The following is a 13,311-nucleotide window of genomic DNA, read 5'->3' as shown; positions in this document are numbered from 1 at the left end:
GTGGTCATGGGGATTAATGAGCTGATACCTATAAAGTACTTAGAATGCTGCCTGGAGCACAGTAAGAGCCATAGCAATGTTTGCCAAGATTACTATGTCAACATTCATTTAATAAATATTTATTCAGCACCTACTGCGTCTCAGGCAGCCTGAGCGACCTGGGAACATAATGGTCTACAAAGCATTCCTTCTCTGTCACTCCTCAGGCCAGGGCAACATTATTGCTGCATATCTCAAGTGGTCCAAATCCCAACTCCTGAGTCAACCCCCTTTCCACCCACACAGCTCCAGAGGGCTCTTTCTAGAACAAGCTTCTGGTCATACTGTCCTCATGTATAAAAAAAAGACTTGTGGCACCTCCTCCATCCACAAAGTGCAGACTTAACTTGGCATTCATGGGCCCTCTGTCCTGCCCAAATGTATTTCCGGGCCTTGTCCTCTCTCCAAATTCCCACATATTGTAGCTCCAGATAGATTTAGTGGCATCACTCACAAAACAGCTATTGAAGAGTAATTATTCATTTTAAGCTTTCTATGTGCTATGCATTGGGCTGAGCACTCCACACACACATGACCATCTCATTTAATCCTCATGAAAAACCTGTACACTAGGTACCATTTTATTGATGAGGAAACTGATGCTCAGAAAGAGGGGAAGTGACATGCCCAAGGTCCCCACCAGCTATTGATCAAACTGGAGCTCAAACCCAGGTGTGCCTGACACCAAGGCATGTACTCTTTTTTTAAAAAAATATATTTTATTGATTTTTTTACAGAGAGGAAAGAAGAGGAAGAGAGAGTTAGAAACATCGATGAGAGAGAAACATCGATCAGCTGCCTCCTTCACACCCCTTACTGGGGATGTGCCCGCAACCAAGGTACATGCCTTTGACCGGAATTGAACCTTGGACCCTTGAGTCCGCAGGCCAACACTCTATCCACTGAGCCAAGCCGGTTACGGCGAGGCATGTACTCTTATCACCACACCTCACTTTCCATGTTCCATCCTGCCCAAGTTTTCCTAATCTGAGCTGGGATTTCACCTCCACCAGGGAGTCTTCCCTGATCTTGGCATACCCAGAACATTTTGCTCCTATTTCACATTTGTTTTTTTCCTTAGTGAACAGTGGGTGTGGATTTCCAATCGATGGCTTAGCCTCCTTTTCAGATAGAACCAATATTTTCTCTTAGCCAGTCCAGCACACAGTAGGAGCTTTAGAACATCTGCTAAATTGTTAAAATCCTCGCTTGCTCTTGCTTTGCTGCATCCTGGACTTGGCAGGTCCCTTGAATATCATCTCCTGTTCACCTGCCCTAATTGTACCCATTTACTGTGTAAAAGGGTCTGTTTTTCACCTTTGTCCCTAATAGGCAATGAGGTAGGTGCTTCATCCATCAGGGAGTCCACAGTGCAGCAGACAGGGTTATGAACTCGAATAACCCTAGTTGTTATTCCCCTGGTGGGCACACAAGGTTAGGCTATATTCCCAGCCTCCCTTGAAACTGGACACGGCCTTGTAATTGAGTTCTGGCTAAGGGAATGTGGGCAGAAATGATGTGGCCATTTCCAGGTCTGGCCTTTGAGAACCTCCCATGAGATCCACCATATTTTTCTCTGGCTCCTCCAGCCAGTTCAACATGTACCAGCACCACTGATTATGTCCGCATGTCTGTCTCCTCCACTAGATGGTGAGCTTCCAGGACAGAGGGTCTCAACCATTAGAGACACCAGAAGCAGCTTTAAAATCCCAATGCCCAAGCCGCACACCAGACGAAGAATGTCAGACATTTGCCCTAGCTGGTTTGGTTCAGTGGATAGAGCGTCGGCCTGTGGACTGAAGGGTCCCAGGTTTGGTTCTGGTCAAGGGCATGTGCCCGGGTTGCGGGCTCGATCCCCAGTAGGGGGCATGCAGGAGGCAGCCAATCAATGATTCTCTCTCATCATTGATGTTTCTATCTCTCTCTTCCTCTTTCTTTCTCTCTGAAATAAAGCCTAAGCAACTGTTATAACCAAATGACCGGAATGACTGGTTGACCAGGCACTATGTCACACACTGACCACCAGGGGGCGGATGCTCAATGCAAGAACTGTCCCCTGGTGGTCAGTGTGCTCCCACAGCCAACCTCCCGTGTTCCCTCCCCGATCCAGCAGGCCCGATCCGACAGCCAGCAGGCCCCAACTGGGACTGGGCAAGATGGCCCCGATAGGCCCTGATCACCTGCCAGGCCAGGCTTAGGGATCCCATCTGAGCACGAATTTCGTGACCGGGCCTCTAATATATATATATAAATGTCAGATACTCTGGGGTAGGGCCAAGCCTCAGTATTTTTTAAAAGCCCTCAGGAGTTCCACTGGGCAGTCAAGGCTGAAAGCCAGCAGGCTTATCTAAGGTAGAGTGTCTCAAACCTTAGGTGAACACAAATCACCCAATCGCTGGGGACCTTGTTAAACTGCAGATCTAATTCAGGAGATCTGGGGAGTGAGGGTAGGGGGGACAAATTTGCATTTCTACTAAACTGTGATGTAGATATTGCTGGCCCATGAACCACATTTTTGAACTTACCTTTGAGTCCCACTTTAGTTTGCAAATTCCTTTCAGCTTGGTGATTGCATGGGCTCCCCAAACCCATGACTCTGGGATAAACAAGGTGGGTGTTATAAGAACCCATTTTTCAGGGCAGGAGACTGAGGATGGAGGTGAAGTGACTTGCCTAAGGTCACATGGCTAGGGAGTGTGGTGGGCCTTGGACCTGGTTTTCCAAGGCTCCAAATTTAGCTCCTTCACTAGCTGCCTGATCTGGGTCTGAGGATTACATGAGCCTGAACAGCATCTGGGCCCTTCCTTCTCCTGGCCATGTGACCCTAGGTGGATTTCTCACCCCCTCTGAGCCTCACCCCTGCCACTCAGGACATGGGGAGGGTTTGACTGATACTGAATGACAGAGGCCTCCTTCAGGGCCTACCTCACAGAGGACACCACATCCAAGAAGGCTCCTTCTCCAGTACCTAAATTTGGGGATGGCACTTCAGGCTCCCCACCCTGACAATGACCAAAGGGGGTCATAAAGTCTAGCCTTCTGCCTCTGATCTAGCTCAAAGGGAATGCAAAAATAGGGTTTTTCTGGGTGCAACTGCATTTGCCTTGACAGCATTCAGCACATCCATACTTAAAAATACTGTGGGATAACTTCATAATCATAATGATCAGGATAATCATAGCCTCTGACACTGATCTTTCTCTGCATCAGACATTATTTTAAGCTCTTAGCTCTATTATTGCATTTAATCCTCACATTCACCTTATAAGGTAAGGGCTATTATGAGTCCCATTTTACACGGAAACAAATCAAGGCACACAGAGAAAAATAACTTGCCTCAGTAGCAAAGCTGGGATTTTGGACCCAGGTAGTCTGGCTTCAGAACTGTGCTCCTAACCACTGCACTATAATACCTTTCAAATTTATGTGCCTGTCCCTCGGTGTACTGTGGGCTTCTCAGGGACAGGGCCATGTCTGTCCTGCTCCCTGCTGCATCCTCAGAGCCCTGCACAGGGTCTGCACATAGTAGGGGCTCAAGAAATAGTTTCTGAATTATGTGGGCTGGCTTAATCTCTCTCACCCCACAACCTTGCCACTGAAACTAAATCATAACTGTGACTGTCATTGTCATGGAAGGGTGTGTGAGTCCACTAGGCTGTGAGTGCCATGATTACAGGAACAGTATCTGGGGCTGCTCACTGCCACATCCCTGGAGACTGACACTCGTCCTGGTATATAGCAGTTGCCAAATAAATGTCTGCTGCAGAGTGAAGGTCTCACTGGAACTGAGAAGGGAGGCAGGGGTATGCATGTATGTTCTAGGGGAACTGGTTGGAAGGGAAGGGATGACAATGCTAAATAATCATGATCCTACAGCCCCATCTCTGGGAGGCTCACACAACATCAAGCTCTTTACCTGTGTGAATCCTTGCAGGGAATAGGGATTGTTACCATCCCCATTCTACATCCAGGGAAACTGGGCTTCCTGAAAATCCTGGCAAAGGACAGAACTGGGATATGAACCAAGGTCTGTGTGACTCAAGACTTATGTCATTTCCACTCTCCCATAGGTGCCCGATGAGTGAGTGATTGTGTTCACCCTCTTATATTTAATGCTTAGCATAGTTCCTGGCACATACTAGGTGCTCAACTGTTGTCTCAAACACATTAATAATGTTTATCACCTTAGCCCTGCCACCTGGCACATAGTAGGTGTTCAATAAACATCTATGAATGAATGAATGCATGAGCGACTGTGTGAATGGCCACATGTCCCCTGACACAGGCATGGCTGCTGCACTAGCTTTTGTCACCTTCTTGCCCCCCAGACAGACATAAGTGATAAAAGACGCTTGGCTGACAGTGGCACAGGATGGATGCGCTCCCTGCAGCCTCATCTCCCCACCGACTGGCCCCACATGGCCTTCCATAATGCAGTCCATTAAAAGGCTTGTAAATTTTCATACTCGAAAGCCGACCATGGCGTCAGCATAGACTAATTGTTGTTAAATGTGCAGGAATGTTACCGCCACACTGCTGGAACGATCACTCTTCCCAGCTTGGCCCATTCCTCTGCAGGCAGAAAGCTTACAACGTTCGCACAAGGCCAAAAAGCAATTCGTGTCAAAAAGATCAATAATATAAAAATAAAGCATGAGAATTCTAGTTAAAGGGAATGTCATATAAATATGTGCTTCACGTCCATGATTCCAAGATTAAAAAAATCAATCAATATCGTTCTTTAGATGATGTTATTTCTAATGAGAAATACCCAGAACAACTGCAAATAACTGCTTAACTGAGGGAAAAGCATTAATAATTTACTTTATAAGGCATATGATACTGAATGAAAGAGGACTGCTGCTGCTTCTTAATTTGGTTGTAATATGGCATGACAGGTTCAATGATGCTTTGGTGGGTTCTTAATATTAAATTCAGAAGGATGTTCAGCTCATTATAAGTTTTACCCCAAGCTGGGCAAGGTAAAGCCAGAGGGGCAAGACTCAGTTATGGGAGCCAAGGAGACCTGTACTATCAACATTAAGTTATCAAAAAAGATGTGTAAGGAGTGTGTGTGCACATGGGTTAGCCAGAGGCAGTAAGGAGGGACAGAAGTCCTTCTCACTGCATATGACTTAAGCTGCAAACAAAACCCTATTTACTGAGCATTTACTATATACGCCAAGGCCTGGGCTGGGTGTGCAGACCTGGGGTTCGAATCAAACTCTCTGTATGCATTGGGCTTCCCTAGAAGATTCTGCCTGATAAAGCTCAGCAAAGACACATCTGAAAAGCATGGGCCTGGCTGAGCAATGAAGTCCTCCTCAATCCTAACCACCTGCAAGTGTCCAATTTAGGCCTCTCAATCTAGAATCTACGTCCTCAGCTCCTCCTGCACCCCCCAGGCCCCTCAAGTCAGCCCTCCAAGCGGAGGTTCCTCCACCATCTCCTCTGCTGAAGAGCAGTAGGAGCTTAGGCAAGCGACTTTACCTCTCTAAGCCCTGGTTTCTCACCTGTAAGACACCAGCAGCACCTCCCTCACCAAGTTGCTGAGAAGTGGTGATGCAGAAGAGGCATGGCTAAATGCTCCATAAATATGGCTGGCTGGGGACCCAGCTCGGTTAGCACTCACCATGTGCAGGGTGCTGAGCCTCAGTTACCTCACCTGAGGAATGGATGAGACCAGAAGCCTCCTCATGGGGCTCTTGGGAGGAAATCAATCTGATGAGGCAAGTCTCACCTTGCCTGCTAGGAATGCCACCTGAAGTTCAAGGAGTGCTCACTACACACTGGGCTCTGTTCTTGGGGTTTTTCCATATTGACTCATTTAAGTCTCACACCAACCCTATGAGGTGGATACCATTAACATCTCCATTTAGAAGTTGACAAGGATGTTTTTTACTTGTTTGTTTTTTAGTTGACAAGGATGTTAACTAGGCTTACTGTAGTGATCATCTTGAAATATATATAAATATTGAATCATTATGTTGTATAACCTGAAACTAATATAATGTTGCATGTCAATTAAACGTCAAAAAAAGAAAAAGAAAAAAGAAAGAGTGGGGGGAAGCCAAGGAAACTGAGACCCAGAGGGTCTTGCCCAGGGTCACACAACTGGGAAGTGGATGAGCTAGGATGCAAGCCTATGCCAAAATGGCTTCAGACCCCATATTTACCCCCACTGCTCATCTTCCCAGGTGGGTCCTTTGGTCAGTGAGGTCACTGCTCCCCCGCTTGCAGGACTGCACATGTCTAACGTCTATTGTGGCCTTGTGGCCATTACAAAGGAATGGTCATGCCAGTGCTGGGAGCGCCAGAGAAAAGGTAGTTTGGGGAGCAAGAGAATTATGACATCAAAAAGCAAATAATGTTAAAAAGGCAAAAAAAAAAAAAAAAAGGCCCTGTAATTAAATTGCAGCTCAAAAGGAAGGGCAGGCAGGGATCCTGCAGGCAGATGCAGAACAGGAGGGGACACAGAGACCAAATTAGGACATGGCATGCATGGCTAGGTGGGGCACTCAGGGACCGGGCAGGGAGGGACATGCCCGTCTCAGGTAATCTGGGCTGTGTGGATGCCCTCCATGCCCTTCTCAGGCAGCTCAATTGCATGGATACAAACTGACCCTTTGGGGATCTTGTTCTAGGTTAGGACTCCCTTTCTCAACCACAACTGCCTGGGAGGGAAAAGCAGGGAGTCCTCAGTGACTGGGGCTAGGAAAGATGGTTGGGGGAAGGCAGTTGATGACTTCAGGCTCTGGATATTGAATGTGGGCAGGGAACAGAGAGAGGCTTGGGTCGGGGAGTGGAGGTTTAAGTAGGAGGTGTGAGGGGTATAGTCCCCTCTCAGTCATCTTTGAAAAGTCAGATTCCCTCTTCCCCCCATGCCATCTGATTAGCAACCAGAAGGATTCTGTTATAATCTGAGTCTGAGTTCGTTGTCCCTCCTCTGCTCTAAAGTCTCCAGTGGTTCCCACCTCATTCAGAGTTTCAGCCAGAGTGCACAGAGTGCCAAGGCCCTGACAAATGCATAAGGATGACTAATGCTATGTACCATGGGGGGTGTAGGGGGCATCCAAGCCTGACCAGGGCTTTGGGGGTGGTCAGGGAGAGCTTCCCCACTCCCTGCCTAGAATCTCTCCTTGCACTCACTGTCTCTTTGCCAGATTAATTCCTCTCAGATCCTCAAGCATTGTTAGGGTGGGACTCAGACACTGGTGTCTGACCACCATATTCTCCTGCCTCCTCTGGGGTCAGAGGCCCTATCAGCCACCTTGGTTCCCAAACTGCTATTTCAATCAGGCCCAGGTGAATGTGTCTGTTCCAACTCAACCCAAAGGGTTTGCTATTATGAAAACCACGCCACCTTCATGATACAAAAAGAAGAAAGCAGGAAAAAATCTCCTAGCAGTGGCCCTGCCATGTTCTTGGCTGGGCCACTGCACACACTCTTTAGAAAAGTTTCACCTCTGGTTTAGAATAACAAAACTTTTAATTTAGATGTTTTCATCTCTCTCTCCAAGTAAAAATAAGTTTAAAATAATGACTGTAATAAATGAAGGTAATTAATTGTAGTTTGTTCCTTTACTGTCTAGTCAGCTTAATTTTACCTTTTCAACTAATAATGAGAAAATAATTTTTGTGCTCGGAGGGTTAATGATATGTAACTGCGAGAACTGCTAATTGCATGTTGCAATCCATCCATCAACAACCCCATCTGTGCGACTTGATTATGTTTGCTAAATTATTGCTTTGAATTATCTTTCATAAAGCAACTTTTGTAATTAGCGGGGCTTTCGTCTTGCTCTTTTCTCTGCGAGCAAGGATATTCAAACTTTGGCCATTTCAAGCTGTCTCCATTAAGCCACCTTCTCTGGCTGTCTTTGTTTCCTGAGCAGGGGGAATCATGGCTGGCCTTTAAGCAATCAAGGCGGAAAGGAAAAGCTTCCTTGATTCACAGCAGGGCAAATTCACTTCCTCTCCGCCTCCCTCCCACCAGCACACACACACACAGACTAGAAGAAAAAAACAAGAAAGAAAAAAGACTGCACTCACATATATAGAATGAAAAGATAAAGAGGATACCCAGATTCTGTATACACCACGGCCAGTAGAGTGAAATTAAGGGATGAACTTGAACATGTTATATTTCAACAAGAGGCTGGCACTGGGGAAGAAGGAATGACGGTATGATATTTAGCCCTGGCGTTTTATGGGCTAGTTTATGTGACTAGGGAAGGTGTTTGCCTTGGGGAATATTCCTGGGAGGTGATTAATGCCCACTTGGGAATCCTCTGCTCTAAGCCCAGAGCCTGGTGGAACGTGAGAGGGAAGAGGCATAAAGGATGAACCCTCATTAAAAAAATTAAAATGAAAATCAAATTTGGATTATGAACGGCCTGTGTGTGTATACAGTTTGTTCTGGATGAAGAAGATGCTTTTTATTAACACCTTTCTTTGGCGGTCTCTCCTGAGGCCTGGGGAGGGACATGGCTGCTGCAATGGATTAGTCAATAAATCATGAGGAAAGCAGGGGTTTCGGGAATAAAACTCCAGGGAAACGTAGTCTTTTGGGTACATTAAAGGGACAATGAAAAGCCATCTTAAGAAAATTAATGAATTTATTTGAAGATCCCTAGCTATTACAACAGTGTCTATTCAGTTCTGCCTCTCCTTTTGGCCCCACTAAGACTTTGTCTCCCCCAACAATTATTGAGTACCCACTGTGTGCCAGACACCTGTCAACCACTTTTACTTAGTTCTTTAAATCCTTACTGTTAGCCACATTTGCCAAAGAAGGAAAGCTGTAGCCCAGAGAGGTTAAGAAACTCCCCCCAGGCCACACAGTCAGTGTAAACAGCAGGGCTGAGATGCAAGCCAGTCCTATTGGCATGTGCTTCCCACCACCCTGCACTTGGATCTTCTCTGGATCACAAACCAAACCTGTTTAACTCTTTCTTCTATTGAAAAGATGACACAAGTCATGCCTATTTCCTACTGAGACAGAAAGGTTCCCTCCTTTGGATAAAAAGCCTTGAGCACCTAAGAAAGAGGCAGATTCCAGCCCTGGTATAATGAAGGTTAAATACTAGTAAACCTATAATGGAGGTCACTGATAATAGGAATAATAAAAAACCAAGACTTCTACTACTCAAGGAAATGTTCGAAGCACTCCATGGGTATTAACTTTGTTCTTCCTCAATCACAACCCTATCAAATAGGTATAATTATTACCTAATTTTTCAGACTTCAAAACAGAGGCACAGAGAGATCAAGTAAGTTGAACAAATCAAACAGCTAGTAACTGGCAGAGGCAGGATTCAAACCCAGGTTAACTCTGGATCTGTGCTCTTCACTCCCTAGCAGCTCTCTATGTGGTAGCCATTATATCAAAACCTTCCCCTGCATTATATCTCAGTCATTCTCAAAACAACATGAAAAAAATCTATCATATCTTTATCCCCCAAACAGACAGGGAAACTGAGGCTCTAAGTGGCTCAGAGAAGCTCCAACCCAAGCAACGGAACAGCCGAAAAAGTGGTGCTCTATACACAAAGCTCAATGCCTGTCTTTGGGCTGAGCAGAGGGATCAGCTGCCTGAGAGGCTTGTGTGCTGAGAGCCCCTCATGGAACCAGGAGTTGGCAGATGGGGACCTCTTTCTTAAAAAACACAAAGCCACGCAACACATTCCCAACATTATTAGTCTTCTTTCTATTTTTGTTGCTGTTGTTTTTTTCCCCTTCCAGCTCAGGCACCTCACAACCAAATGAATCAATACTGAATAGCCCTATAAATAAATAAGCACATCAGTCAACTCAGTAATAAAATGAAGGGATGAAAAATATGGAAATCAGAGACATTTGTGTAAATCCAGTTATTGTTTACTTTAATATTGCCTTATGAGCTTATGCAGGTCCAAAGAGACAGATTTAAAGTAATGTGGCACTTGGCGGACAACAGACTTAACACACATCTCTGGCCCTAGCCGGCTGGATAAAGCATCGGTCTGGGGACTGAAAGGTCCCAGGTTCGATTCCAGTCAAGGGCATATGCCTGGGCTGCAGGCTCGATCCCCAGTGTGGGGCATGCAGGAGGCAGCCAATCAATGATTCTCTCTCATCATTGATGTTTCTATCTCTTTCTCCCTCTATCTTCCTCTCTGAAATCAATAAAAAATATATTAAACACACACACACACACACACACACACACACACACACACACACACGCACGCACACGCATCTCTGTGGGCGAGCTTGGAGAAGGGCCAATCCCTCCAGGGTCCTGCTTGAATTCAGGGAAGACTGAGAAGAGCCCGAGAAGATGGAACATGTGAGAAATGGCCTCCCCGTCCGCTCCCCTGCCTCGGTGTAATTCCATTATTTTCCTAGCCGACTTCCTGGGCCAGCCAGACAAGTGGACATTTTCAGAATCCTGGTCACAAAGTCAAGCTAAGAGGAGAAATGGGGGAGGTCCAGCCCCATCCCAGGGCTCCAGGAAGGCAAGAGGAACTGGCTGAGGATGCTTAGCTGGTGCCAAAGGAACTAGGGCCTGATGGGTGGGCAGGAAAGAATGTGAACAATGCTGACTTAATTCTCAGAGGGTGGGATGGTAGAGAGGATTTCAGGACAGGCTGGTAAGTATTTGGACTTATCTGCAAGACTGCCTTAGAGAATCAAAGCAGAGCAGAGTGCCAGGGGAAAGCAAAGGTGACTGCGTACAAACCTCCAAAAATGAGAAACCAGCCTAGAAGGTGAGGTGGTTTGTTCAAGGTCACGGATATTACATGTAGCAGAGCCCGTGTAAGGCTAGGCAACGTCTAGGAAGAGGGGGATTTCTTGGCATTGACACTGGAATCACATCAAACTCAACAGAGAACCCACTCTTATCACAACACCATTGACTGATCTGGAGGGCATGGGGTAGAGAAGTTCTTCCAAAACTTCCAGAGGCTGCTGGCCTCCTCTGGCAACTCTAGGTGGGACAGGGGAGGGAACTGGGTTTGGGATATGCCATGGGCCTTGGGTCTTACCTCAGCTTGGAAGCTTTTTAATACAGGAGCCACCATCTCTCTGATTTCCTGAAAAAGAGATCAGTGAAGAGTTCACCACAGTGCCAGGTGGGACCCCATGGCCCCTGAATGCAGCTCACTGTTGTCCCATACCTCAGCACCTGCACTCAATGGAATTTTGTAAGGGTTCCTCATATATACACCTACACCTACACACACACCTACACACACACACACACACACACACACACACACACACACACACGGACACATCAAGTCCAGATCAAGTTTCTTCCCTGCAGGACTTTTTGGAGCCTTTAATATAATGCACATTGGGAATTTCTAGAAGAGGGACAGAGGAAGTAGCATTTCCCAAATGGATTTGACCATGGAATACTCTTTAATGCAAAGTACCTGTGCAACTGGGGGTCCATCATGAAATATTCTTTGGAGTGGGGACTGGACAGGTAACCCCAATTCTCCACACCCAGGGTCATGTCACCAAAGTCCCTTCATGAAAATCTTCCATCCTTCAGGGGCTGTCTGCTTCAGGTCACCATCTCTGCTTCCCCACCCAGCATTTTAGCAACATCTGTATTTGTCTCTCCTTCCTCACCGGAATGTGCAGTTTCTGGCGGTTTGGTTGGGTCACCGTTCACAGTGTCCAGCTCACAGAAAGAGCTCTATAAAGGTCTGATAACCTCTATGGCACTAGGCTGTCTTCAGAAGGGAGCCTCCTTTCTGGACCCTAATTTCCTGCTTTTCACAAGTGACCTTGAGGTTCCAGCCTCACGGGCTTCCCTGGTGGACTCCCATGAGTTCTCCCCAGCATGCAAGAGAGAGGCTTTTAAAACCAAGTGTCCCAAGATCCCAACCCTAAATGCTCCAGTTTCCTCTGAGACCCACTAGTGACTCACCTGACCACTGTCAGCCATGGCCCATAAGAAACCCAGATGGAAAGAGGAATTGGGGTTGCTTGAGAGCATGGGGAGGGAAGAGGCAGCAGAGAGAAGGAAAGAAAGATGGGCAGAAGAATTCCTATATTTAGGTAAAGGATAAGGTTGTATTGCTTCTGCCCAGGAAAAAATCCCACTTCTGGGTCCTGGGTGGCCCTCCTCACTGACTGACGTGTCCCCTAGGGCTTCTCAGAGCTGCTGGTACAAGCTGTATGTTGGTAATCTGCAGAAGGGACACAGGAAGTGAACTGAACCTATGGATCACAAGAAATCACAGGCACACAGGCTGTGCAATGGAGAAGGAAATGTAGGTCAAAGGCTGTGAACTGAAGCATCCTCAGAGGCTGGGGGAAGTGTACACGTGGACGGCAGGTTGGGTGGTTCCATGGCAAACCTCTGGAGGGAATGCAAGTCTAATGGTGTGGAAGCCGCTCAGCTCTGTGTGGAGACTGTCACATGGGCATGGAGCCTCCGTGTGGCCAGATCTAGTCTCCAAGATGCTGGAAATCCAGGTTTTTGGTTAAAATTTCTTTATATGCTAAACATTGAAACCTTACTGTAAAATGTAGAAGACCTTATAAACCAAATAAAACAGTTGGGCAGGAAAATTCCAGTTCAGGTTCAGGAAATGCCAGTGCCTGAAGGGGACTGCAGGAACCAACTCTCCAGTCCCCTGAATTTACAGAAAGGGAGGCTGAGGCCTCAAGTGGGCTGGCTCCCTCAAGGGCCTGCAGGATTGAGTGGTGGGCTCAGGTCAACAGATTCCCCAAAGAGGCTCTTTTCACAACCCCACACTCAAGTGAGATTAGGGGATTCCAGTCTGAGGCCCCAAGGGAAGGTGGCTGGCAGGACTTTGGGCCAATGTTCTGCCTGCTTAACCCTTGGGGGAAATGAGCAAAGGCACCAGCGGGACTTGAGCTGGGCACCAGTCAGATGATGTTCTTAAATAAAGCCTTGGCATGACTCTCTCCATTAGGAGAGACTAGTTCCAAAAATGAAAATTTTCAAAGGCATGACTATAATAGAAATGGAAACTTATTCCTCATAATTACATAATTGCATAACTATGCAGTCTTAAAATTATGTAAGCCAAACTTGAGGCTTAAAACCTGGCCTGGATTTCCCTCCTCACCTGGGCCTGGGGAAGGGAGATGAGATGGAAGGCTGTGAAGATCTGGGGCCCTTTCGTTTCTGCTTCCCAGAGACTGGAGAGCCAGAGGCAAGGCTTCTGGGACTCCTTCTAAGGCAGAAAAAAATTAGCTTAAAGACCAAGATATTCTTTGTTCTAAGAAGGAAGGGAGAGTGGC

At 46.7% G+C, this 13,311-nt stretch overlaps 1 protein-coding gene across 1 annotated transcript in view; it reads right to left on the bottom strand.

Moving 5' to 3' along the window:
- The window catches only part of CUX2 (cut like homeobox 2), a 121,131-nt gene that overhangs the window by 68,230 nt on the left and 39,590 nt on the right, over window positions 1-13,311 (bottom strand). Inside the window, exon 3 of the mRNA XM_036354409.1 lies at window positions 11,070-11,117. Coding sequence (XP_036210302.1) covers window positions 11,070-11,117 — 48 coding nt within the window. The remainder of the gene's footprint in view (window positions 1-11,069; window positions 11,118-13,311) is intronic.

The sequence above is a fragment of the Myotis myotis genome, unplaced genomic scaffold (genome assembly GCF_014108235.1).
Source record: "Myotis myotis isolate mMyoMyo1 unplaced genomic scaffold, mMyoMyo1.p scaffold_m19_p_20, whole genome shotgun sequence".
NCBI lineage: Eukaryota > Metazoa > Chordata > Mammalia > Chiroptera > Vespertilionidae > Myotis > Myotis myotis.
Note: the sequence above shows the minus strand (reverse complement) of the source record. Positions and strands in the feature narration are given on the sequence as shown.